This window comes from Aptenodytes forsteri, unplaced genomic scaffold, assembly GCF_000699145.1.
Source record: "Aptenodytes forsteri isolate BGI_AS27 unplaced genomic scaffold, ASM69914v1 Scaffold243, whole genome shotgun sequence".
Lineage (NCBI taxonomy): Eukaryota > Metazoa > Chordata > Aves > Sphenisciformes > Spheniscidae > Aptenodytes > Aptenodytes forsteri.
In genome coordinates, this window is record NW_008795314.1 from 1,012,734 (window position 1) to 1,040,516 (window position 27,783).

The window sequence follows — 27,783 nt, forward strand, 5'->3', positions numbered from 1 at the left end:
GTAAAAGCAAGCCTGAATAGGGCAACAGCATTCCACAAGCCCTGACCTTGCTTCTGGCAGGTCTGACAAGCAGTTTGAAGGGGAGAGAAGAGCGACACTGCTCACATTTTTAACACTGGCTTCCAGCATGAAGAGCATGGTCCAGTACTGGCTCAGAACAAGGGGGCACGCAGACATCTGCAAGGACTTCACAGGCTTCAGTCGATCCGTTCAGTAATACTTACGGCACAGTACTGTGTTACTCCACCAGGCCGAGGAGCCACGCTGTGGTCACAGAGTACAGCTGCGATTTGTTCGCAGTACTTTGAAAATGCAGGAAAACCACTGACAGCCTTAAGACCTCATCCAGCCCTGCGCATCCCTCGTGGGATTTGGCTTGGAGGTTTAATCCATGCTGCATACTGGAGATGACCCGACTGCTCTGGGCTTTCGTGTACCCTCACCACGACACTATTCTGCGAGACAAACTCCCCCGCGCCGAAGCACCCTTGTTTGCCTGGTGTTCAAGGCTTGTCCTGCTCACAGAGTCACTGCTTGCCCCTTGGCACCGTACACATTTTAGATGCTGGAGTGGAAGAGAAGGATGTAGGCAGAAGTTGGAAGGATAAGTAAAACTAAACAACTGCCTGCTAGAGCCAGCCCGTCAGCAGCAGCGCTTTTTGGAAGCAGCTGCTTCCAAGCAGGATTTGTTCCTCATGTCGGCAGGGTAGAAAGCGGTATAGGTTTTACTGGAGTGCGTTTGTCAGTGTCATCAAGGGGGAAGATCACAGTTTGGGAATTTATTCTTGTATCATCCTGGAGACAAAGCCCTTCACAAGCACCTTGTGCGGCTTTCTCAAGTGTCCCCTCCAGCCAAGGGTTAGTGTCACTCGAGAAAGGAGCAAGCAGTGAGTCGTACTTCCCCGTGGAAGAAGGCTGCAAGCTGCCAAGTGAGCCCGTTTACAGCAACAGCCCCACGGTACAGACACAGCAGCCGTTCAGAGGGTACAGGGTTCACGGGAAGCACCAAAAATGAAAAATCCTATGCTTTTTATTGCAGATTCAGTGTTAGTGTTTTGGAGAGCACAGCTGCATTAGAGGCAGATATTGTTCCAACTCCCCTTCCCCACGAGACTGCCACAACTCATCAGGCCCAGGCAACTCCAGAAATTGTGCCTGGTTTTGCAGTGCAGACAAGTGTTCAAGTGAGGACCCAGACCCTCATGTGACTTGCCACTGAAGAACAATAATGATCCAAGGCTCGCAAAATGAAAAGGCCAGCACGTTAACTAGCACCCCTTGCGCTGCTGGGAGACACACGTGAGCTTGTTCCCAGCGCCCCGACACAAGGATGCGAGCAGCCCTGCGAATGGGTTGCCCTGAGCTGCCCCTTCTGGATGTTCCGCTAACTTAGTTTTGATAAAAGTCCTTGCTACACTGTGCAAGAGATGAGAGGCCACTCAATTGGCAAGGAGCTGCTCCGCTGATCAGCTCTGCCAGCAGCAAGCAGTCCTGCCCAGCTGCCTGAATGAAGCACTCCCTTCTGTGCTCTCAGGCGAGTCACAGTCAGAAACAGAAACCCAAAGGCCGTCTCCTCTTGCTGCCCACACGCAGCAACGCGCAGTCTCTATTCCCTTCTCATAAGCTGACAGCTACTTCTTTTTTGCTTTTCTTTCCCTCCCTACAGGGCAAGAGGTAACACACTAAAAAAAAAAAAATTAACTTAAAAATTCAACACCACCTCATTTCTCCATCTCTCTTAATTAAGATGTCATCCTCCCCATTGCCAGTGGCCTCTTCTATTCACCTGTAAAGTGCTGGTCAGGTTGATTTTTTCTATTAGATCTCATGGCTCAAGACCCTGAAAACCTCCATGCTCCTACAAGAATAAACAGTTGTGTTATGCCTATGATTTATGGTATTGCCTTTTCATGCATATTTCCTTCTCTTGTGGAAGCCAGAACAGGGGCAGCGCCAGGTCTAGTCATCGACAGTGATGTTGCGAAAGAGATAGGCCATGGACTCGCCATTGTGGATTCGTCGGATGGCTTCAGAGAGAATCAAACTGATATCCACAGTCTTTATCTTGGGGCACTGCAGCTTCTGTACCTCGTGAGGAACTGTGTTGGTTACTACCACCTACAGAGTGCCAGAAAGAAAAGACCATTAGTTGTGCCGCCGATACGCTCACTCTCACTGAACAGCTACCCTAGATTAACTCCACAAGTGGTGCGTTTGACAGTTCAGGGGGAGAAATCCTTGTATGTTAGGGGAGGGAAAAAAAAAAAGATTAAAATAAATGGTCTCCCCCACGTGACAGTCAATCTGTTGAGGGGACCGGCATAACCAGCACTCTACAATAGCCACCTCCACACAGGCTGACGGGTCCATTTAGATCGCAGGATCTGACACGTTTGTTACTAAGGGCGAGGTTTGAAATCTTATCCCCTTAATGTACCCAACAGCCCGTCATCAGCCGGGGGAAAGGGACAGGTAGAAGGTCTGTACAGTGAGAAAGCAGCCACATGCACCCAGCTGCGATAAGGGAAGTCTCTAGGCAGGGATGACTAATATCTGTGCATTAGGGAGAAAACGCGCACAGAGAAGCAGATCTGATCTGAACAAGTATTAATCACACACGCTTTTTTTTTTTTTTAAAAAAGTGAAGAACCAGCTAACTGAAAGCATCTGATGAAACCAGTCATCTCAGAGATGAGCTATGTGGCAGGGGAAGAACATCAGTTTGTGGTTTCTGGTGCCTTAAATCAACCCAGCCACCAGAGCCAGCCCTTCCTCCACAGTCCAGAAAGGAGACGCACCTCATCGATGGAGGATTCCTCTATGAGACGGGGGGCATCTGCTGACAGGAGCCCATGAGTAGCCATCACAAAAATCTTGTAGGCTCCACGCTCCTTCAGGATCTCTGCAGCAGCTACAAAGCTTTCCACATCATCGATGATGTCATCCTGAGAAGAAACAGAAATAACATCAAAACCAGAAGTTTACCGTGCCTGCAGGGCAGGAGTGGATCTGCAAGGTACCACAGCTTTGGCCGTGCACACAGCCAAAAAAAAAATAATCCCTGGCTACTTCAGCTGCTGTTGAGATGCAAGGACAGCCACATGCATGACTTAAATCTGTGAATGCCATTTCCCTAATTTACAGACCCTTTTGCTAGTGTGCAAAACAAATATTGTGTCTTGGAAACAAATTAGTCCCTGCACGTGCACACACACAAACAGAGCTTATCTTCAGCAAGGGGTTTTTTTCACGGCGATAGTAGCTGCATGTTGATTACTTACACTGCAGCATGGCACAGGAAGTATGAGAAGCTCAGCAAGTTTTTTTTGTCTGTTTGGTTGGGTTTTTTTGGTTTTTTTTTTTAAACACTTCAGGAGATTTCTCTGCATGTCCTGGATTTGTTGAGTATTTGTACACACCTGACATTTGTAGATTCAAGGGAGCAAGGAGACTTCGGGGCTTAAAGCGCTGAAGTACAAAGGGTTTTCAACAGAAAGCTGAAGTAACCAAAGCCACCAGCAAAACCGGAGAAAACAGTGGTTACAATCATGTTCCCACCCCTACACCAGCAGTCCCTTCCTACCCTCTGGGATAAAGCAGCTCAAGAAAAGATGCTGGGAAGAAGCCACCCCCCTGCCTCCTCTCCATCACACTCATACCACAATGATGGCAATTCTTCCTCCAACGTCTCCAACCACAGTTATTGGCGGTTTCTCCTTGGCCATCATCACTAAAGAAGAAGAAAAAAAAGCCCAGGTCAGTTAGCCTCGAGTCAAACTGCAACAGCTCCACCACACAAGAGGCCCAGCCCTAAACTGCGTCTTATATTGGTGCACAGATACAGACACGTGCTTTACATTATCCTGATGCCCACCTAAGTGGGTAACCACTGGTTTAACCATCATTTTCCTCCTTAAATGAATAGCACTGCTGCATAAAGATGAAACTCTCAGTTTCTGTGGGGACCTCGAAGTGACCTCAGAGACAGTAAGCAAATCCAAATATCTAACAGACCCCTGTGCAAGGAGAGCTACAAAGCAGCACCTGGTTTATGAGAAATGTCAGTGACTTTCTTTGTGCTCCAGAACGGGACTTGAAAAAAGGGGTATCTCATGATGGGGAACAACAAATGGGCTTCTCTGAGCAACACCTCTTGAAGGGCGTATGCTTTACATGGTGCAGTTTTTCACCTATTGGACTCACTAGTTCATCTGAAGGATTTGAGACTTGCACTGCAGCTTGCTTGCTTGCTTTCTCTCATATCACCAAACACACAGAGCTCTTTCAGAGCGTGTAAGGACCTTAATAATACCTGCTCAGGCAAAGAAAGCTTAAGGAAGTTTGCAGAAGCAAATTTGCTGGTTTGGTTTTTTGTTTGTTTGTTTGTTTTTTTTTTTAAGTGGATTAATGGAAAGAGCAGGATGAAATCCAGTTCAAACTCATTTCTACAAGCTCACTGCAACCGGCAATTGGAAGCAAAAGGATACATTGATGAGCTGTGCTATCTGACACATGGTGAAGAGATGTGTCAGGAAATAAGGTTTTACTCCCTCCTGACTCTACTTTTGCACTGACATGGTTCATACAAAAACTACATGTGTAACAGGCTTTACCCTTTATCCCAAAAAACTCCCAGCAGCAGTATAAAAAATAACAGCAATACGAACTAGGATGCACTGAGAGTGTCCAGGTGTAACACAGCCTTCAGATTCACACCGAACAGCAATCAGCCTCTGATACTGGCCAGGGACTTGCTGTCCGTAAGCCAAACCTCTCAGTTGCCAGAGGGTGCTGGTTTATACAGTGAAGGCAGTACAAAAACTCCCAGCACAGAAAGGACACGGTAGTGGGCATGCACGTGTCATTAGGTGATAACCTGGGCTGATCTAACCACTGAAGCAAAGAGGAAAATCCAGCATTTTGTAACACTTACCTGGCCCACCTGCACACCCCCCCCCAGATTTTATGCTGTCTACGGGGACTGCAGTGAAGTATCCTACTGAGGCACTTTGTACCCCTCCTCTTTGTAAGCTCAGGTCTTGCCAGGATTCTGGCCACAGAGGCTTCTCAAGCGCCGAGGAGTTTTGGCCCTAGACAGCAGATTTTTCTCCTTTAAGATAACCTACTTCAATATAATACTTGAGCAGCATGAGAACACAAGCCATTGCCCAGCAAAAAGCCTGTCTTGATATTGATTTCTGCCCTCCTGGGTCACCAAAGCCCTGCACGAAACTCCCCATCCTGCACAGCAGGCTGATCCAGTACTATTCCCACAACTCATCAGTGCCTGGGAATGCTTAGAGTGCAAGCACAGCTGGGTGAGTCAGGCTGAGGGATGCGGTGAAAGCAATTGTAAGGACCACAGCTCCCAAGATTCATGTGTAGAGCTGTTCTTCATATACACGACCTACTCCACAGACTGGTTTTCCGTAAGCCTACCAAAACTGTATAAAAGGTGTCCAATAGTTCTGTTTTGACCAAAGTTTTACTTATTGCTAGGTTTTTCAGTTAAAGTCATGGCTACCTTGGACTTAAGAGTTAACTGCTCTTTGGAGCACAGATTCTCCAGCCTCCCTTGTTATTTTTGAGTCTCCTATCAAATGCAAAGTCACATCTAAGTCCTGAAGGGAAAATATTCTTATGAGAAGGAAGAGTACTTGTAATGAACTAGGATTAAGCATCACAAGAGATAAGCAGACCATAAATTTCAATTACAGGCGCTACCTACCTGCTTAGATTAGTTATGAGTTTATTATCTAGTTTGGACAGTAACAAAACTCCTGGCAGGAGCTGTGAAATACCAGAAGGATTACATCTGGCTGCCATCCCATCCTTAGTGCGCATCCACAGATGAGTACCATTTCTGTTTACAACAGCCAGCCTAGGGAAAACTCTTTTCTAAGCAAATAGTGAACAGGCCTAGGGAGCTGAAATTCAGCACTATTTTACTCACAAACACATGAAGTTTCAGCAAATCAGTATCCTTCTATTCCATAAAGGAAGCAGACATATTCCTTGCTATGTTTAAAGGCTAACAAAGCAGCTAGCAACATTAGCAGTGCTTCGCATCTCTTTGTCTGTTTTTAAATGCTGTATTTCAATTTTGATTTATTTTTGAAGTATGGTAGGCAACATGTCGACCTACCCGGATCCTAAAGAGATGTTCTCCCTTTTTCTTGTTCAATTTTCTCTGCAAAGAAAAGAAAAAAAAATTGCAAGCCAAAGATCTACCCACAACCACATCAAATCTCAAGAGAACTGCTCCAATGGGATGAGAGCTTATGCAAGGGTTACTGCGGCCCGTTTCTTTTTCTTCAAAATCTTTGGACATATCAAGATGTGCAAGTCAGAACTGCCACGAGAAGGTGGCTTGAAAAATGAGTCAAATAAAGAACATTTTCCTCCCAGACACAAAACCTCTATTTGTATGTAGACAAAAGAGGGCAACAGAAATAAGCCACAACTGTACTTCTGCCTGGTGTAACCCCTTGGATTATGTACGAGTTTAGGTTAAAAGAGTTGCTGTTTTTTTTCTGGAGAGTCAGAAAAGATGCTTGTTGTATCTGTAGCTTCTGGGGGGAAAAAAATAAAGAAAAGAGAAAAAAAACAAACCAGCCACCATTTTTATAAAACCAGAATATCAAAGAACACTGAGGGCTGGTGGGGAAATAAATTCATCAGCCAAACACTCTAACCTGCACTTTCATTCTGATGTGGGTAATATACGCCAAAGTACCACGGGTTCAAGGCGAGATTATCACTGGCGTGAAGAAACAACATTCCCAGGTGCATAAACCTGTTGCTTTAATTAAGCGGTCAAAAATGGGTTGAGAAATGCTAAAACAAATTCTGTTTGGAGCTGACAGAGTGCCTGAAAGTGACAATCACCAAGAAAAATAACGCTGCATTTACAACAGAGTCTATGAGCAAAAGGCTGCTTAAGAACAAACTGTTTTGTGAAGAGCTAGACCTGGAAGGACAGGTAACATCCCTGTGCCCAGACTGAACAAAGGAAAGAGATGAGGGTAGGGAAGTAGGAACAGACCTACGGTCACTCCAGTTTTTCACCCAAACTCTCTTCCTTCATGACAGTTTGCTGGGCTCTGGGTTTGAAGCAGACCATTAGCTATCTGAATAAAGTACTGAATTTCAAAGCCACTGAAATGATTTAACAGATGGTGCTCCACTCCTTTTCTCGAGGACGAGGGAACGTGCAAAGAGTCATTTGTTAAATGCATTTGTTAAAGCACAGCCCCAAGCCAGCTGCATGTTTTGAGACACAAAGAGCGCACAATCAAAGAGAATAACCTCGAAGTGACATCCTGTCTCAAAGGCTCCGATTTCTGGGTTTTGAGTGATGTGAACTGTTGCTGCCACTTTAGCGCAGCACTTTAAATAAAGTGCAATTTGAAGCACCTTCGGCATTTTTCCGTTACGGCTCCATATGACACCAAATCAGAGTATCACATCAGGCTACACTCTCAGAACAATAAATAAGCCATTACACTGCATAACACTCATTAATTAAAGGCACGTGGTCTCTACTAGAACAGAGAGAAAAGGTGCATGCCAGGATGCAGGAGCCCAGCCAATTCACTAGGAAGCCCATGAAGAATGGCGTAAAGCATAAGTCATCGCTGTAGGGCTCTGGGGCTGCTCCCAGACATGGGTTTTGCCTCTCTCTTCTGGCTGTAACACAACTGCTGGGGACCCTGAACTGCAGAGTCTAGAGAGGGAAGATAGGATGCTCCACACCAATCTGGCTGTAGCCCAGAGCAGGATGCTCCACAGTTAGTCTCAGCCACCCTCCAGGAGTACCCCCACCTTCTAACTGCCCAGACCCAGGTTTGTGGTAGCTGAGCCAGGCAGACCTGGAGACCGGTTCTGTTTCGACAACCGGAGGTTTTTCTGGCCGGTTTTGGTGTAAGGAAGCATACAGCTCTGGGTGAGTAGCACGTGTCCTACCTTTCACAAACAACAATACAGGGACATAGCTGAACCCTGCTTCACTCTGCCATCAGACAGTACACCACCGGCATTGCTGGTGATGGTACACACGGCAGGAAGAGCTGATCAAGGGTTTTGCTTCACGTGTCGCTTGAGGTGGGAAGACACTTTTCAAATGATTGGATCGGACAAGAAAGGAGGCGTAGCAGAGAGGCTAAGCACAGACAGACACTCACAGCATTGCCATCCCTAACCCTAGCTGCATTTTCACCTCTGTCTGGCAGAGCGCAGCTCCATGGCAGAGGCTGCGACACAACCAGGATGCACTAGAAGCTTACAGACTGCTTTCAGACAGCTATTACCTCAGTATTCCGCACCTTCAGTAACAGAGCCCAGCTCACTCAAAACCAGGTATCTATCAGATTAGAAAACTGGAGAGAAAAGCAACTTTCTACTGAAAGTTTTGGACAAGTTCTCCCCATAATCCACCCCACACCTTGCTGACAGACAGCTACCAAGCCACAGCTTGATTGTTTTACATTTGTGCCTTAGGCATGCAGGAATGTAAGGTCATTAGTCAAGTGCTGAGTTTCTGCAGGAGATAAAAGAAGAAAGTGGTGATACACAGCAAATTCGTTTGTGTTTGGATAGCTGAAGACTGAAAACAATTTTCCACTGGAATCATAACTAAACTGGACAAGGGCACATTTCTGTATGAGCTACCATTTACAGGGCTCTCCAGCAGCACAAGCTCCCACAGTCGAGCTTCCTTAAAGTGACATGGTTGGAAATAAAAATACAGTTGCATCAATGCCCCAGCAGTGGACAAATGTCAGCTAGTGGTATTTTGGAGGAAAGCATCCTCTTCAGGGTAGGAGGGGAAGGAAAAGGCCAAGAGTAACCACGCAAATTCCTGTTTTGTTGGAAGGGCATGAAAAAATCCCCTTGTCAGAAGGGGAACAATCAAGATGAAGTCCCAAACTTCATTGCCAAACCCCACCTGTCCCCCAAGGCCCAAGAGGAGTTTCACCAGCAACATAAGCATTGTTTAACTGATTGTATTATAGTGAGCGATGACTGGGGTAATGTAAAATGCCTGCAGTCTTACTCGCCTCCCCTCCATGACCTGCTCACAAACTGGTTGGATGTTCTCCCTAAACTTAAAAAGACAAGAGGAGACGCCTATCAGTAGCTCTAGCCACTGCCGGTATAATTAAGTTTGGCTGCATGATGGATAGCTCCTTACCACATACAGCAGCATGCATCCTTTCCCACGGTCGCTTCTCAGCCGCATTCACTGCATTCAATTTCTGTCATACCACCATCTACCTAGAAAGCTAAAATCCTCCCAAGAGGGAGCTGAATTTTGATTGTACTGTCGTTACTTGACTGCTGCTGTTGCAGGAATACAAGCAATCCTAAGAGGACAGCATTTCCTACAACACAGGTTTCCGCCTTTTTTCTTTGCTCTGTGCTCCCAAATCAGCAGCTTATCAATTGATGGCAAGAGCACAGGAAGAAGCTCAGCAATGATCTCAGAGAACCTATTCACCCTAGCCACACAAACCTCAAAACCTTGTCAAAACAGACACTGGAACATGATCACCTGGCTGCCAAGATGAAGAAAATTTCCAGCAGTAACAACGGCTGCAGCAGGAAGGGAAGACAAAGGCCAGCCCTCCCCGCCACGCTGGGGACAGCAGCCTGTCTCGGTGGCTGTTCCCATGTCAGTTACACTTTTGCATTTCTTTTCTGTTTCATTAGCTCAATGAGTTTTGTTGTTGAGTGCTGGAAAAGCACCACCTTTATCAGAGGTTTGTCAATCCGACACTGTTGAGTGGGCACAGCCAAGGAGAACAATACTGATGCTCTGCACGGCCAGAAAGAGTTAAATAAAAACCTTCCCCTGTACCTTCTCCTACAACTCACTGATATCAACCTTTCCATGAGAAAAATTCCACTGGTCCAACTGCCATTAGGTTGGTTATACCTACACAGCTAAACCAACAGCAATTTCCCACCAAACTTTTCTTTTTTTTGCCCAAAGGTAAGCAGAGAAGCTTCATCTTACATGGCAGCTCCAGACCAGGATGCACAGTTGCATTTTTGACCATCGGAGGGGAGTGACGTCCATCATCCATGTCCTGCTCTGTACACTGAGCCTCTCCGTGGATCACTGCTAGTCCCAGCCGTAGTCTCTCGGCGTAAGACTGAGCCCTGCAGGACAACCAGAGCACGTCAGGAAGATGTTGGGCTGATGCAACTTCACAGCCCAGTGCAGCAAGCCTCTCCCACACCCAACAGGGCAAGCAAAGGCTGCACCTCTGTGGCTGTTCCCCAGCAAGAAACTTCACTGGAAGTGACTTTTCATTCCTCCTTAATATCCCAAAGCCCACTCTACCCCTTGGCTCCACCACAGGGGTCTCCTGGTGTTCCTCCATATGCTAAACGCTTTCTGAGATGGTCAGGCACCGCTGAAACTCAGGCAGCAAGTCTGATCCCGGCCCCAGGTGAACCACCTAGCTCTGCAGCAGCAGAGACCTCCAGAGTTTCCTCCCACACGGTTGGGACTGTAAAATTCAGCTGCCCATCTGCACCACTACAGATGTCCATCCCGTTTCCAGCCACAAAGGACTTATGGATCAGATTGCTGATCCATTTGTGACCCTCCCCTATTTTTCCTGGTGTCTTTCCCATCAGCCCAGATCTTTTCCAAGTTACTTTTAACCAGCTAGTAAAGCATCCATTTACCTTTTGGCTGCATCAGGAGATTTGGCTACAATAACTGCGTTTCTGTAATCTGGAATCTGGATGTGATAAAAAGTTATTTAAGTAAAGACCTTCTTGCTAGCGAGTAGCTGATTTGATACATGGCTGAATAATCACACCCACTCTCCTTCCCCAGATCCAAATCTTCATTCTGTGGCAAGAAACTAGAGAGGCAATCGCACTCATTTTCCATGCCAGTATTTGTGTATTCTGCCCCAAATGCAACACAAATAAGTTTAGTACAGGCAATACTGCAGGTCCTACTCTGCACGTGACTGCAGCTCTGTGCCTCCTTCCCTGCTGGTGCCCACAAGTTATGGCCCGGTCTGCAGTGCTGAGCGCAGCTGTCCGAGACACAGGGCACCGCACACAGCGCAGGGAAGGAAGGGGAAGGTGTAGCCCTGGGGGCCAGAGGTATCAAACCCTGGCTCTCACCAGCACGCGGAGTCCCAGTGCCCGCACAGAGCGGGCGCTGGCCTTGCGTTCAAAACAGGCGAAGGTGGGAACGTTCACTGTGTTTAACCTACGCTACATGGACTGGCTGTAGCTACTTCTGTCTGCAGGGGAAAGTCTGAACCCAGGGCCCGCTCTCCCCCCGTGTGGGGAAGCCTTGCTCTCACCATGTGGGCATAAATCATCATCTTTTGCACATGGAAAATAAAACCTCCGTGCCCTGCCCCCAGCCCTGCTGCGCTCAGCATTCCTACACTCAGCCCAAGACAAAGTCTATCAATAATTCAGAGCAGTCAGACATCCACCGCAGAACAAAGGGCGAGGGGAGACAGTTTAACAGGATTTAAAAGGTGATTAGAGGCAGGAGCATAAATAGCACCTCTCAAATGGCACTAGCTCTACAGAGAGCAAGCTCATCTTCTGCTTATGATCAAGAGTTCAATTTCTATCCAGGTACAATCACACAAGATGACATTTTCCCACTTTCCTAAGAAACACGCAATAGGTACCCCCTAAGAAAGAATTCATTAACAGAACGATTGACCTAGCCTGACAACACAGCCCCTGCATAAGCAGCGGCCCAATGCTGCTATCACATTAAGACGAGTTAAGACAAGTTGATATATACAGAACTAGAGTAACCTCACTTCTTCCTGTATATACTGAAGCAAGAAAGGGGATGCTCTCAGGTTGTCTACTGGGAAGCTGAAGAAGCCTTGAATTTCCTTTTGATGAAGGTCCATGGTGATAATGTGTGTTAAACCTAAGGTAAAAAAAAAAAATAGATAACAATTCATTGAGACGACTCCCACATGGCTGGAGTTCCTCGAATATCTCCATTTTCCAGACTATTTTAGCTATTACTCAGACTATTATGCCATGTGATAAAATAAGCATAAACAGGTTAACATAAAAAGTTCCGAAGACATAATGAGAAACAGGCATGCGATAAGTCACAGCACTAGGCTGACACCGTATGTCAATATGACACTTCTAGGCCACTTCCCCAGGTGCGAGTTACAAAGAAATAAAATCTTCAGCTTTGAAGAAAACGAATTCCCCCAGAGGCTCAAGGGCTCAGCAGCACGTCCCCACATCGAACGGGAGAAGAACGGAAGGACAGACGCCCTCTGGGATGCCCAGTAGTCGGATGCACTGCAGCGTCCGAGCCTGCCACGCTGCTGCTCCCTGTGACACTCACCTGCCTTGGCGAGCATCGAAGCCAGCAGCTTGCAGACTATAGAGCCCCTCTTCCTCATTTTGCTCTGTTTGCTGTAGGGGAAGTAAGGGATGACCCCAATGATGTTCCTGGCACAGGAAGTCTTCAGCGCATACGCCATTATCAGCAGCTCCATGACAGCGGTATTCACATCTCTAGGAGATTTGAAAACCATTCCAAATATTAGTAGGTGTTTTTCCAGTGCAACTCCTTTTCCTTTTATACCCATACCTCTCCTCACCAAGCTTCCAGGCAAATAATGCTACATCTTATGCTAATGTATGCAAGATCCAGACTGTAATCGTATAGCTCCTTCCATCATGCCACAGCACATTACAATCAACTGTTATATGCAGAGGACATGACTCCAGCGCTCAAGAGCTGTGGACCAGAATTTGATTTTGTATTCTAACATGAGGTGTATGATTATTTCCCTCCATCAGCACAACAAAAAAAGGCATTTTTTCAGTTATGTTGGAACAAATGTCACTTCATACAGTGTATTTTGAAATAAAATAGTCTTTTAAAGAAGCAGCAGACATGCAGCCAACACAGCTTCATCCACACTGAATTTAATTAGGGTATTTTTATTTTTAACAATGTAAGGCAGGTTATTTTTCCTGCCTTAAGAAATACTGCATTTTGGAGCAGTACAAAGTCCAGACACATCACTTCGGCGGAGGTCAGCATCTCCACGCTATCTAGCTTATCTAGAGATGGAAGTAACAACAGCACAGTAAATGCTAAATGACTGTTTCTTGAAAGAAAAAAAAAAAACAAAAAAGCAACATAGGCAGAACATATCTGTAGACCACTGCAAGGAATACATGTAAAACCCCATTTTCAGTTCGCTTCACCATGATGACTGGCGTGGCCCAGCAGGAGTGTATTAATTTGCATATTAATCCATTTTGAGAAGGGGAAAAAAAAGCCAAGCCCTTTTAGTTCCTTAAAACCCACACCAAGAGACGCTGTCTGCATCGTCACAAACTGACTCGAAACCATTTGGGAACTGAAGAACATGCACTTCAGAGAAGACAGAGGCACAGACAATCCTCCTACAATGCAGACACCTTTGCTTGGGGGCTTTCAGCATGGACAGCCTCAAATGACACACCACTTCCCCAGACTGGTCCCCAGGAGGGCAACGCTGGTGGTGGCTCAGCTGTGGAGCCCACGGTGACAGAGCAGGGGCTGACTGGGCCATCTTTCCACACAGCAGCAGAAGGAATAGACAGCACAGAGCAGCTTAAGGCTCTGCAGAGCTTTTTGGACGTTACCCAGACATTGCTCGAGGACCCGTTTTCCTCCTGACCACCAGGGACGGCTTCCCCAAGAGCTCAGCGATACCGTTTTCCGAGCCTCTGTCTGTGTGACCCGTGACAAACTTTAACCATTTCCATTTCTCCATTGCTCCCCCTTCCTGCGGAAATTAACCTCCGTTTCTGCCTCTTCATTTGTGAGCGCTCTGGGTCTCTGTTCTCCCGCTGGCCCCGCCAGCCCTCGCACACAATGCCGTTTACACACAAGAAATCTTTGTTAGCTCTGAAGCACCCAGCCAAGAATTACATAAAACATAGCCCCCTGCCACGTAGGACAACGAGCAAACAAAGAACCGTTTCTTCCCTTTGGTGTTTGAGCTGTGCCAGTGGGGCCATGACAGGAGAAAAAGATGCTACTATCAGTATTGTATAAAAACAAAGTGGCCAAGTTTAAGCCTATTTAAAGTTTATCCCAGAAATTCAGTATTTTCCCTCATTATTTTTCAAATTACTCTTTAAAAAAATATATATATATTCACATGGAAAGCAGATAGAGAACAAGACTGCTCCTGGGAGAAAGGGTTACCACTGATATCAAAAGGCACCAGCAGTCCCAGTGCTGCTGTGGGACACTGGTAGTCGTATCGATGGAGAAATTACTGGAGGAGGAGCACCTCTCAATATTCAAGCAGGACCCCACGCTGGACTCCGGGAAGCTCCTGCAGACCAGCTGGCACAGGCACTAGGCAGAGGGGGATGTGTCTGTCACTCGCACCTCTCAATTCAAGCAGGACCCCACGCTGGACTCCGGGAAGCTCCTGCAGACCAGCTGGCACAGGCACAGAGGGGGATGCGTCTGTCACTCCAGCAGGGACCAGGGTGGGGTGGCTGGGGGGGGGAGGCAAGGAGCACCCTCCTGGATGCTTTGCGCTGAGCCAGCCGTCACCCTGATCCGCTCCTCCTTCAAGGGGCGCTGACCTGAACCAAGGGCCCGGCTTGGGCTGGGGACTAATTGGGGGAAATAACATCTGCAGTGGAACCCCAGCCACAGCACTCCAGAACGGGTACCCAGGAGAATATCCCAGCCTCCTTGCTGCCCTCCCCGCCTCCTGCCTTGAAGCTGTGCTCACAGTTACTGCTGGAAAGCCTGTGCCAAGACCGCACACGGGGACCGTCAGCTCATTACTAGGACATTTAGAGCCGGCTCAGCTATCCCCCACGCCCTACTTACCACCCCTCTCCAGCAGCCTGGAGCCTCCCTCGCTGCTCCCCATCCCTGCCTGAGCCATCCCTGGAGATCCCTGTTCTCCAGGCTGAGCAAATGGCTTATGTGAAGCTGCCAATCGACTTTGCAACAACCAGCACTGACACTCAGCACTAGAAGACTCCTTTCACTTTTAGTGTATCACTAAACCATCAACTCCTTCGTTTTTCTACAGTCTAAACATGAGCTATTTGGTTTTCCCTCATACGAATGCTAGTCCACACACCAACAGTCTTGGACGATACCTGTCTAACTTTTTTAGTTCTGCTATATGCTTTTTGGACAGGGAGCTTGTATCAAATATTCAGGTCTTTCTGGTCTCTCTCTGTGCATTTAAGATGCAGACTGAATTCACACTGCAGCATATCAAGGTTGTTTCCCTCTCTACTCCTTTCCTACTAAGTCCTACTATTTTGTTTGCTTTTCAAACCGCTGAGTGCAGAAGTCCTATTCTCAGATTATTCAACATAGTTGTTGTTTTTACTCTCCTGAAAACCTCCCTGAAACCCACTGCAAAACTGAGATGCCCTTGAACCTGTCCTCTCAAGCAATGCAGCAAGGCACAGCTGCAGCTTAAGAATAAAAGATGACTTGGCTGCACAACGGTGGCTCCTCACCTGGAGGGCCTTGAACATTTTGGCTAAAAAGGATCCATTTCTTGGCCCACAACATTGAATTCAGTTTATGGAAAAACAAGGGGATCAACAAGTTAAAAGCAGGGGAGGTTTTCCCCTCCCAAAACTATTGCTGCCCCTAATGCTATGAGTTATCTCTCTCTGAACACCTTATCTGTTTTATGTTTACACAGCTCTCAGTTACAAATTATTTCGGAGAACTCTCTCACGAGGGACAACAGAATGACACTATTCACCCAAAACATAATCCTGCATCAGTGGATTTTCATCTTGTGGAGATTTAGTTGCTCCCTGAGGGATGAAACACTTCGAGCATCTCCCTGGAGAGAGATGAACTCCAGAAAAATGTCTCAGCCTGCAAGAGGAACTCCAGAAGTGAGCAAGCTGATCTTGTAGTCCTACTGATTTCTTTAACAACAGGCCAAGCATTACAAACAGGAAATGAACTTGAATTCTCACTGGGCTCTATTTCTTTGGCAAGGAAGGAAAAATTCTGTTTCAGGGGTATTCTGCTACCTGCTTGAGCTCTGGTACTTATTAGTTCCTGTGATCTCCAAAATCTGAGCAGAATTTGGTAACTTGGAAAAAGCTATCAGAGCAGGAACATCCTTGTTTTGCTAATTGTGCAAAAGGCATCCCATCAATACCTCATCTCTGAAAACAGCACCTCCCCTACTCATAGCTGGTCATTTTGCAGTTACCATTTGTATGTAGGCTCCTTTCCCACCATCCTAGTGCAATCTCGCTACGCTCTTCCTCAGCCAGCGAGCAGCAAGGTTCCTGCTGGTTATCTAGGTCCCTGGTTACTCGCAGCACTATTTTCCTCTTACTCCAAGGCCAGAACAGCCCAAAATAAAAACCAAACAGGCTCACTTAAGAAAAGACTCAACATCATTAAGAACTGTAAGAGTACAGGAGGGAAGCTACGGGCTTCCACCTGAGTTCAGTTTTACATCATTACAGTGAAAGGGGAAGAGTAATCCAGCCTGTAATGAAAGCAATAGTGCTGTTTGTTGCTGGCTCTGCTGCTTGGTAATTGGAAGGCAGAGGAAATTACACATCCTAAAATGGAAATGCCAGTCAGAAGTCACCAAGCAACTGAGCCTGCCAGGACACCAACACACAGACCAGGGATGTTTCACTTGAAGCCATCAGTCATAGTTGTTCTCGCCTCAAGTGACACACTTAAGCTATTTGATGGGAAGCTTCTCAGTTTGCAGTGGCACAAGCGATCCTCTGGGAATTTTAACAGCTTAACACTATGCGGTGCCTTAAATGTAAGGCAAAGCAATGACAACGCTAGAAAGAGACCGGTTATCATGCTGGCTAATGGCGAGCAAACCTATTGAACAATCTGCTGAACCAGAAATTCAAAGCATATCACAGCTGTAAAACTGAGCCACGAGTCCCTTACCTGGGGATTGTCTGTATAATGAAGATATCCTGTCCCCGGACGGACTCTTTTATTTCAACTCTTGTTTCTGAAGAGAATTGAAAACACAGTCAGTTTTGTTTCCAAACATCAGATTTACAGCGATAACACACCATGTTTTAGCAGCAACTTTGCCCACCGGACAGGGCAGAGGAGGACTTGCTCCTTTGCCCTTTGTGCACATACACACACTACACACGCAGATGAGCCAAATGGATTTTCCAAAGGCTGGTCCTGAGAAGTAAAGAGCTCGCATGACATACCAGTGAGTTAGTTGTATTCACAATGCAAAACCAGGCTGAATAGCTGTTCTCTTACACGTAGAAGACAATTACCTAACTCTCAATGAGAGATCCTTTTCACTTCTCCATGCTGAGTGCTGAAAGCTGTCAATACCACATTCATTAGCGAACAATGAACCACCCAAAGCAGAACAACCTCTAGTTGGCCCAGTCAGCTCCATACAGGCTGGATAGCCCAAGGCAACACCAGCAGCACAGAGTTCAGAAGGAGAACTCCCCAACTTCGCTACCCAGTTCCAAGACATTTCAACAGTGACACGAGCTGGAAACCCAGGTCTCTGCTGAACACAATTCCTACAGTCCCAGACTCAAATGCAAAAGCCAAGCTCCAAAGCAGCTCTGCAAAGCCAAAGCAATGACACCAGGTTTCCTGAGGTGCCTGTCTTAGCCACTCATTCCCTACACAGTCATGAACTAGAGAGCAGGGATAAGCGAAAGGAGAGAAATATCTGCCCAGCTACCAAATTCAAAGTCTAATTGCCTGGGCACTGGCAGTAGTAACCTTAAGGGACTTTGCTGAAAGCAGACTGATTTGCTGTGCAGTGATGAGGAACGACTTCAGACCTTGTAGCAAGCAACCCGATTTAAAACTAACCCCAAAGGGCAGCGAGCTCTCCCTAGCGTGAACACAACAGGAAGCCAACCATAACCATACGCAGCCACGGCAGCTTACACACCACGTGGCCTGCTCCGGCTGTAAGAGCAGCAGCACTGTCAAAAGCCTTCATGCCGAGCCAGCGCCATTTCCATCCCTTCCTCTCACCTGTATCGGCTCTCTGGTTCTAGTCTCTCTTGCAAATAAGGTAACCGAGATCTTGAAACAGTAAATGACTCTTAGCCACTGAACTCTATTAGCCAATATCCTTGTGTTTTAGCCCAGCATCTGAAAACTTGCTACATTTAAAGAGATGAAAGCAAGCTGCAAGAGGCACGCTCCCCATCGCAGCCCTGAATTTGCACTCTTTAAAGCAAGAGGACAGGTCCTTGCTAGGGCAGCTGTAAACTGCCTGTGGCAGGGGATGGCTGGGAGAAGGGTATGATTTAAAAGTTTGCAAGGCAGACACTTAGAAAGCAGGCCATTACTTTTAAGCCTGGGAGATGTTTTGCTAAGCACATGAGCGTGTAAGATTTTGTAGCAGCTAACACCGGAGGTGGGACTCTCCTTTAGATGAGAGTTAGCTGACAGGCAGGCAAACGAGATAACAGGGGAAAACAAGGAACACATTTAACTGCTTTGTCCAAGGTCAGACACAAAGGTTTAGCACTGCCAGGAGCAGCAGTAACATCACAGCTGAATCACTGCACTTACTAGACAGGTTTGGCCAATGGAGTTACCCAGTATTTCTAAGATTACCTTAAAACAGTTGCAAATAGTAAAGATTTCTCTTACCTCCATTGGTTTCCTGGTACACCACAGACTTCCCCAGCTCAGCACCGAGACGCCTGGAGAGAAAAAAGGAAATTAAAAATGAAGGAGCTCAGCAGTTCATGATCCAAAGCAGAGACTGGACCAACCATTACACACCAACAAAACACAGCATTGCCTAACAGGGAGCTGAGCGCGCCAGCCAGGCTGCAGAACTACATGTCCTCCCCTTCCCTGGGGGTCTCGTCTCCTCCCCTCCGAGGTCCCTGGGACATGCTGCTCTGCAGCACGTCGACGCTGTACTCGAAGAGCCAGTCCTTGTACAATTAACCAGAGGCTGCGTCTCCTGATGGCAAAGGACATCTTGCTAGCCTATGCAATGCCACCTTAGGCAGATCTGTTGTGGAACTAAACACTAATGGTTTACTCAGACTTGATTAATGGCAACTGAGTCACTTTTTTTGACTCCCATGGCTTTTTTTTCCTGCCCAAACCTTCCTTCTGAAATAACTCAGCCGACTGAAGAGACTTTAACTTAGAAAAAAAAAGTTTTCTGATTTTTTCAAATTACTCCTTCCTCTTCTGAAATGTCAAACCCACAGCACTCATCACAACAAAGATTACAGTCGCTCCCCCCCTTTTTTTTTTTTAAATTTCTTTCTTATATAAGAAAGATTCTTTTTGAAGAGCATTTTAAAAGGCTCCAAAAGGCAGACTATTCCCTCAGGTGACACTTCTATATTTAACTGTACTGACAAGTAATCCATTAGTAAGTATTTAGAGGCACATGTGCTTTAACTGTCAGCCTCAGCTGAGAGACCCCACACCAGCGAGATGCTTGGGATAGGTGTGTTGCTGCAACTCAGCTCGCTGGAGCACAGGGCAAGTCCCTCCTCTCTTCTAGGGTCTGCTCGGTGGCCATGCCCACATGTTGGATTAGGAAACAGTTTATGCCTGCAAAATACCTTTGTTCAACACGTTGATTACGGCGGTAGTTTCCTGTCTGCACATATACTGTGTTTACCTGGACACATGCGAAAATTTTGCGAATCGGGACCAATCCTAAAAAAAAAAAAAAGCCCACATCTGTCCCTGGCTCTCCCCCAGTCTATCGCCTTCAGCAGTCGGTCTCTCTCCATCTCCTTAGCCACAGACTCAGCCTCGTACTTAAATTGTCAAAGATATGTTTTTTCAGAAGTCTGTGAGCGAGACAGCCCGACACTGGCGTGCTGCTGGCCCACCAGCAACTGCTGGACTCAGCTATGAGCCCACAAGCTGGAGGTCTCAGCTAGAAGCTGGCCTGGAAAGCGTGCCCAGGACAGCTGCGATAACAGATACTCGAATGCAATGTGATATATTTGCTTAGCTGGCTACAAAGCACATATTTGGCACACACACGTTCCCGATTGTGTGTCTGGCAGCACATTTTACCATGGCTGGGGCTGGCAAGTAAACTCCTGCATTGAGAATCATACGTGCGAGACTGTAACCAGCCCGGCTCGGGTACCGACTGGAGCATCACGCAGAGACCGTGCAGTCCAGAGCAGGCAAGCCACCCAAACCTCTTATTTGGCTTCTCTCGCCAGCCCCACTGGGTTAAAACTTGCAGCTGCAATACAAAGGCATCCTCAGTACCTTCAGTATCTTTGAAAAAGAGCTGGCAGCTGGTCAGGCAAAGGCAAGCCCGGGGACCCCAGGGGTAGATGCACAGTAAAGGTGAGTTTTGCAGATGGGATCCATCGAGCACTTACTGCCACCCATTGGGATCCTGCTGTCTTTCCGATTACAGTCAGGCATTTGCAACCACTAAGCTTTGGCCTAATCGCTGCCAAGGCATCCAAGTCGAAACAAGCTCAAGAATCACACACACACAAAACAAACCAGTGTGTGGGGAGAAATGTTTAATGACACACTTGTTCCTCCACAACTGCACGGCAAGTCTTGCAAGCTCCCTTTGGAGGCACGTGCGCCCTGACTTCACTGCAGACAGCATGTTCCTACCTCACTACTGGGAAAAAACCTTCATTAATGAGATTGTGCAAGTGCCTTTAGTCAACCCTGCATCCCATGGAAGGAGGGAAAGCTTCAAGAACGGTCCAGCTGGACACATCTCAGCTGAACACCCCTTGGAGGGTGGCACTTCCCATGCTAAGAGGTGGCAAACAAACACAGCGGAGGTTTGTGACGCTCTGCGAGGATGTAGCTGGCAAGAAGAAAACAGAGCCCAGTGGTCCCCTATTCAGATCGTACAGCAGCAATGCAGTTTCTGTGCCTGCTGAAACAAGAAATCGGAAAGGCAAGTTTGCTCCCCGATGGAAAGAGGGACACTACACAGCTCAGCTTGTCAAACCTGGGTGCAGATAGCAGCAGCAGATACAGTAAGCAGCTGCCAACTTAAAGGAATGAGCGGTAGTAGATTGTTCTGGTCAGACAATAAATCCCATCTCTGCTCCAACTGTTGACTGCGAGTAAACAAGAGGGGCAGCAATGAGAACGATACGAGATAAAACTGCCCATAAAAGTCATACACCAACCCCGCCTGCAGCGCTCTGCAGTCCTACGAGCTGCAGGCATGGCAGAAGGACTGACAGGCAGCTCCACCAAAGCAGTTCAGGTATGTTTACCCAAGGGGCACACCTTCCACTAAATCCATTTCTGAAGGCTTTGTGTAAGCCGAGGCTTCAGCCGGTGAAGGAGTCTGATAAAACCTTGATTTAGTCAAGGCTATTAAAGAGGGGACTGTTTGTGCAAGTCCTGTTGTAAAACACCGAACTCCACAGGACTTGTGTCAAAAGGGAGATCTGCACCACAGTCAAGGGCAGAGCACGGCCTTAGCCACCACGCAGCCTGGGAGCAACCATTTGTAACAGAGTTCAAAGATAAATTCCCCCTTCCTGTCACCTCTCCCTTCTTTCCCCTCCATCCCCAGCTCTTTTCTCTCTAAATCCTCTCTATGCAGAAGCTCCCAATTGCTCGTTGCTTTAGGCGATAGAGGAATTAAACTGACAGCAAGAACTCAGTTTGCAGTCAGCTTCAGGACTAACAGCATAACTGTACGAACAGGGGTTATCACAATTACCGGATCACTTGTCTGCAGACGTGAGATCTACACTAGGAAAGAAAAGGCTGCCACTACAGGTAACCCAGACCACACACCCCTGCAGAGAGATACAGTTTCTTCTGGCAAAAATAATACTTTAGGTCCTGTAGATAAATCACATCTCCAAGCAAAACGAGCTCCATCGACAAAAGCCCTGCTGTGTATTGCGGTATTTGGCTACAGAGAGGTGGGGGCTTTATGCCGATAATGAAATGTTTAAGACTGGACAACAGTCAGGCTGATTTTACAGTATTTGCAGAAATCTCACTTGTTAACCGGCGCCGAGCAGACGTCAGCGCAGGAGTTCACTTCTGAAAGCTCCCTTCTCCATCCAAGAGAGACAGAAACTCAGTTTGGCATTGTTTTTGTTTTTAAAAGCAGTAGCCTTCAGAACTGGGATCCGTTAAAAAAGCTACGCACATACAGTCCTGCCAAGCTCAGTGCAGAGGGCTGGGCACAGCGGGATCAAGGTATTACTACTCCAGGCTGCTCCCAGCTTTTAAAGTTTTTAACACCATCTCAGTGTAAGCTTTCCCTGTGTGATCACTCACTGCTCCTGACGGGGAAAGCCCTGCTCCTTGCTCTGCTCTGTCGTCCTCGCACCAGCTCCATCACTAAAGCAACTCCTCTAGGACCTGGTAGCACCTAAGAGAAAAATTCTCTTTATGGCTTTAAAAATCCTACTCAGAGCAATTGGCCAGTAAAAGTTTATATTGATCTGGAATATCTCTCTCTGCAACGATGAGATAACTTTCCGCAGTCTCAACACATGCCAAGAGGATATTAAGCTGTGGATACAAGAGTGTTTATAAAATCTGTCTCAAATTCACAGCCTAAGTGTGAACAGCTCAGAAGTCACCTATAGTTTAATGAGGAAGTGACACGCTGCAGTATTTTAGGCAACACTACAAGGTTGTGTTAGACTGTACTTCAAAATGCTCCTCTGAAGACTGTCAAAAACCACTGTACCAGGCTCTTGAGACAAAAGACAGTCAGTTAAGAGACCTGAAGTTTAGCTGGATCAAAATTCAAGAGGCAAGTGCACTTGCAGTATTTCATGCCATCAAAGCATGTTTTAGTACCGCTGGGAAAGGCTCTCAGTCCAGGCTGCATTTCCTTCTGCCACTCTTGTGACAAGCACCTAAAAGCATTTGTAAAGTTATCTCCGAAGGAAGCTTCCAGCCAGCTCACAGTGCAAACATTCAACTTGAAGAGAAATCTGCATACAGACAAAGCCCTTGACTATGATATGATTTTATTCTGGCAATATCCTCTTCATTACAAACACTTTCACTGGTCTCAGCTCTGCAAATACCCGACTCTCCCCACACCTACAGACTCCATGAACCGCTGCAGACTCCAGGAACTGGAGGTGACAGCAGAGGATCTGCTCCGTGCTTGACCGTGGCCAAAGCAAGCCACAGCCTGACTTTGAATTGCTTTTCCAACTCGAGCAAATCTTTAAATAAAGATCAGTCAACTGGTCCAGCTAGCACGGTGGCAGCTCTACGGTGTATTTCCTAATCTCCCACTTCAAGAACAAGCCAGGAAAGGGAAAGGAAACAGCAGTTTCCTGGATACAAGGCAATATCATTGTTCAAATATCCTTAGAACTATCTAAGCTCTCCTTTACCTCTCTCCATCCAGCAGTCCTTGCTGCTCATCTGCCACTGGTACCCAGAGTCATCCAGCACTTGCATAATTTGTTCCAGCCATGCCAAAGCCGTGCAGCTTAACTACCGGCAAACACCACGCAGATTTTCCTCTAGTCCTACCAGTCTGCTCCTCGTGAAGGAACTTCCCCTAAACCTGGCACTGGCCAGCACAGAAAGCTACCACGCAAAGCCAATCTGCTCAGCTACATTACATGCTCCATCTAAGCTGCACAGAAAATCTCAAAGCCCAACTGCTCCACGCTCACCCTACGCCAGCACCATCCCCCACCTGTAACCCTCTCCAACTACACTACTTTTTAGCTGGTTATTCTTTTCCCTTTCCAAAATCCTCTGATGCAGTTTCACCCTGTAGTATCTGTTAGCCTCCTGCCACAGCGCTGCATCTTCTGAGATGGAAAAGAGTTAGTGCCACCTCCTCTCCTCCCGTAGCACCGCACAAGAGCTCCTTCCAGGAGGCAAGAACAGGGTTTGGAGATGGGGGAGAGCAGCATCACAAGGTTACTGTGATCTGACTCCCCTGTGCCATCCTCTCACGTGCTGGCAAGACGACCTAATGAGGAAGGCTGACATTACTCTTCCTCCATCCCATCAGAAACTCTCCTTCAGCTGAGGGAGGTTGCTGCAAGTCCTCCTAACATATGGCCTCTTCCGAAAGCAGGGCTCACCTCCCGCTCATTCACAGAAACCACCACCCTGGTTTTAGTGTTGTGTACCCAGCTCCCTACGACCAGGGATCAGAATACAAGTCTCCATCTTTGCCTCATTACTACACGTTGTTTAGCCTCACGGCACTGCTTTTATCTTTAGATCACCAGCATTTTCCGTGCTGCAAACCAAATGAAGGTCTAGAATACTCACATCCACAGTCTGCAATGAGTTTACGATATTATCATGTCCCACATAACGCAGACCTGCGGAAGCGCTGGGGAGGCATTAGCGAGCTTCAATCAGCAATCCCCTCCAACCCAAACACACAAGCAGGGCATGGAATATAACATCTGTACCCTCTGTGCCGAATACTGCAGTCAGAGGGAGATCTAAATGCATCTGTTGGACTCTGGAGATTAAAAAGACTTGCTAGACCTCCGTCCCCCCAGCAGCACACAAGGCCCATTAGGGATCAGCACCGGTCAGAGAAACTATCTTTCTCCCCTGCAAATGCAGCTTGTAATCAGGTGCCAAGTGTCCTAATTACAGCAGGAGTTTTCTTTCCATCTGGGAAAGAATTTAAAAAAAAAAAAATCCATCCCTCTCAATTTATAAGATACAAGTAAACATATGGTTTTCTTTATGTTTCAGTGGTCCTGAATCTAAGGAGCATCTTTATTATTTAAAGTTTCACAAGGTATTTGGGTGCTGGCTTATGAGAACATCTCCTCTCCCTGCCAGACGCTAACATAAACAAAAGCTCTGAAAACTCAAAGTGAAAGTTAGACTAACCATTTAGTCACTCATCCTATAACCAGACAAGAATGCATAATGGGAAACTGTAAAGATCGGAATCATGCCAGAATGCCACGCTCAAAGCCTGAATCAAAAGCAACTCCGGAAGTTTTGCATTAAATGAAGGAGGAGACTGAACAGCCTTCAGATGTCTGGTTTATGTCACACCGCTTCTCCCCAGGCTTGAGATTTTTAAAAAGGATAAGCCAGGACTCCTCAAGTATTGATTTTAACATCATACCTACAGGCAAAGAGCAACAGAGACTAGATGGACAAGTGTCTCAAGGGGCCCTACTCCTAATATTGCGTGTTTTTAAAGTTCTTTTACTACTTATACTAAAGGTCATAAAAAAACTTTAAAAAGAACGCACAATATTAGAGGACAGACTCACCCTTATAAGACTGCTCCAACTCTATTAAAAGGCGCAACTGACCTCCCCAGCAAAGTACAGGCTGGGATGTGACACAGTGGGAAAGCCAGCAGTCACGCATCTTTTGCAACCTGAAAAAACAAGGGATGTATTACAAACATGCTGAAACAGCCCCTGAGCTCCTAAGGGAAGTCAGTGCAAAACAACCGCACAAGATGCTGAAAATACCTTTATTTTTGGGAGACTTTTTACTGTGGGCAAATCCGTACTATTAACGGTTCCAGATTTTGCATGCCCCTCCAACAAAACCTCATCTGCATATAAGGCTTCACACCTTTCCATTTCAGAGCAGTCACTGCTCCCATTTTACGGACGGTAAAGCTACATGTCCTTAAGTCTCAGTTTAAGCAGTAGCTGCACATCACGCTGTTGTGCTCGTACCACCACCAGAGCATCCAACTTCCTCGCTGACATTAGAGCCAAGGCAGAAAGCCCACATCGCCTCTATTAAAAGTTTACTTCGTGAAGGACAGCCAGGAGGTCACCCTCTGGATCCTGCCGTCATTCACCCTCAGAGCATCACTGGGAACCCTGCAGAGGGTTACAGCAGCACATCACACAGCCAGCTGTGTGTGCCACAGCCCGGGGAAGCCTGCTCCGCGTCTCTTCTCATTACATCTTTAAAAAAAAGTGAGTTATTTTTAAGACAAAGAGCAGACAATAAAGATTGCCCATTTGCTCTTTCAGTCCCGAGAACTTGGAGCTCATCCCCAGGGGACTTCTGTTATGTTCTGTGTTGACGTAACAGGACAAGCCTTGTAAAACCACGTCCCATCTGTTGCAGCAAAACTTACTTTTTTATATACAGAGACTTTGTTTTCAGAGTTGTATCAGTGAAGGGAAAGTGATAAGGAACTGACAAAATACAGCAAAAATACATGAACCAAAAAAAAGCTTTCCACTCCCAAACACAAGGATTTCCCTCTCTGCCTCACACCCAAAGAAGTCCATCGCTATTATCCAACACTCATCCCAACCAGCGATCCCAGCCAAACAGCCAAGTCAGCTTCGCGGGGATAATTTGTGCTAAGGATTGAACAAACTGTTTATTAAGCTAGCTGGACAAATAGCAGAATGTTCGTCCAGTTTGAGGTGGCAACACACCTGTATTTAGTAACGTTTCCAATTTAAGCACACCCTTGGAGACAGGAACAGGCCAGCAACTGCCTAAGGGGTAGCAAGGATACTATCTGCTGCGGCAGGCAAACAAGCACTGAGACCCCTCGATTTTGGGAGCAGCTTCCTATGAACTGTAGGTGAGAAGCAGCAGAAAGGAACCCAAATCCTGCTTTAGGATGACGGCTCCCCAATACCCAGCTGCCTGTCTCAGAAAAGCCCCTTTGGCTGGAAGCGCCCCGATTTGAACCAAAATGATCCAAAACAAAAGATCAAGTGTTGGGGTAAACTCAGTGCTCCTCTGTGCAGCAAGAGCCCCATTTTGGAGCCAGCTGTTACACACCTCCTTCAGCAGGACCCAGCGCATCCATCCCCGCCAAGTCAAGGTCAAACACTGCCCAAATCGATGGGCTGGGGAAAAAAAAAAGGGGGAGGGGGGGGCACACTTCTATCCCTAAACTAAACTCTCTTTTGTTAGCATGTGCTGCCCACCTCTCCTACCCCACCGAAATGCAGATTCACTAATCCACTTTGGTTAGTGCAGCTGCTGGTGTTGCACCGATGTCCACACAGGCAACGCTCCCCGTGCCCCAAGCAGTGAAGCTGTTGAGCACACCAGGTCGCCAGCCCGTCCCCACAAAAAAGCAGAGGAGAAAGTTCTGAGCATCTCCCAAACCAGTCAAAATGCTTTCTGAGGTTTGTTCAGCCAAGTTGCACCTTCTCCCTCCCCAAAAGTAACAGCCTTTGCTGCAACCCGGCCTTTCCAGCATTGAAATGGATGTCAGAGACGCAAGAGGCAGAAAGCAGCTGGTCCATTTTCATCGCTGGGTCAAATTGAGTTATCGGGAGGGATGAGCCAGCACCGAAGAGGAGAAGGACAGAGCTGCTGAACACTCTCAGTGCAAAACCTCTGCAGCAAAGAACACCTTTGGGCTTGGGAAGGCGGGAGGATGCCAAAAGCCTCTCCAGCCGCTCTGAAGAAAGCCTGCCTGCTCGGAGGAGCTCTGGGAGGGGGGGGAAAGAAACTTGAAAGAGAGGGAACTTACTCCGTGATCCTCTTCGCCAGCTCGGTGCAGGCTGCCGTGGAGTTGGCCGAGAAGACCCGGTAGCCACTTCTGGCTGCGTTCATCGCCAAAGAGTCATGCAACCCCCGCGGAGCTCGAAAGTGAGAAAAAACAGATTTATAAGGCAACAACAGCTTCCGTGGCATCCTTTTCTTCCTCTCCGCCGCGATCACCGCCCCTTAAGGGGTGGGGAGGAAGAGGAGGAGGGGAACCCTTCCGCTACCTATGGTCTTGCTGGTCCGCTCCTATGGCAAAGTATAAAGGGAGGGGCGGAAAATATGACTATTAAAATAAAATGGAGCGG

General features: G+C 47.1%; 1 protein-coding gene across 3 annotated transcripts; it reads right to left on the reverse strand.

Moving 5' to 3' along the window:
- Window positions 1-1,012: 1,012 nt before the first annotated feature.
- PRPSAP1 (phosphoribosyl pyrophosphate synthetase associated protein 1) lies at window positions 1,013-27,746 on the reverse strand. Of its 3 annotated transcripts, XM_019472135.1 has the most exons (11): window positions 27,703-27,746; window positions 27,462-27,573; window positions 18,674-18,726; window positions 16,964-17,030; window positions 12,371-12,543; window positions 11,817-11,932; window positions 10,699-10,754; window positions 10,019-10,164; window positions 3,660-3,730; window positions 2,799-2,945; window positions 1,013-2,118 (listed from the first exon to the last, which is right to left on the reverse strand). In XM_019472135.1, the coding sequence occupies exons 2-11, from the start codon at window positions 27,542-27,544 to the stop codon at window positions 1,960-1,962; spliced, it is 1,071 nt and encodes a 356-aa protein (XP_019327680.1). In that variant the 5' UTR covers window positions 27,545-27,573; window positions 27,703-27,746; the 3' UTR covers window positions 1,013-1,959. The 3 variants fall into 3 exon arrangements, with proteins under 3 accessions (XP_019327680.1, XP_009277700.1, XP_009277701.1); XM_009279425.2 differs by lacking the exon at window positions 27,703-27,746 and having other exon boundaries at window positions 27,462-27,647; XM_009279426.1 differs by lacking the exons at window positions 27,462-27,573; window positions 27,703-27,746 and adding an exon at window positions 25,261-25,342.
- Between the last annotated feature and the right edge of the window lie 37 nt (window positions 27,747-27,783).

What these genes read in the sequence shown, in the direction of transcription:
- PRPSAP1 (XM_009279425.2), bottom strand. Translation starts at nt 27,625, where the DNA reads ATGCCACGGAAGCTGTTGTTGCCTTATAAATCTGTTTTTTCTCACTTT. An exon ending in CTGGCGAAGAGGATCACGGA is followed by an intron (nt 18,727 to 27,461) that starts GTAAGTTCCCTC and finishes TTTTCTCTCCAG; the next exon opens with GCGTCTCGGTGCTGAGCTGG. An exon ending in TTCGATGCTCGCCAAGGCAG is followed by an intron (nt 11,933 to 12,370) that starts GTGAGTGTCACA and finishes TTTTTACCTTAG; the next exon opens with GTTTAACACACATTATCACC.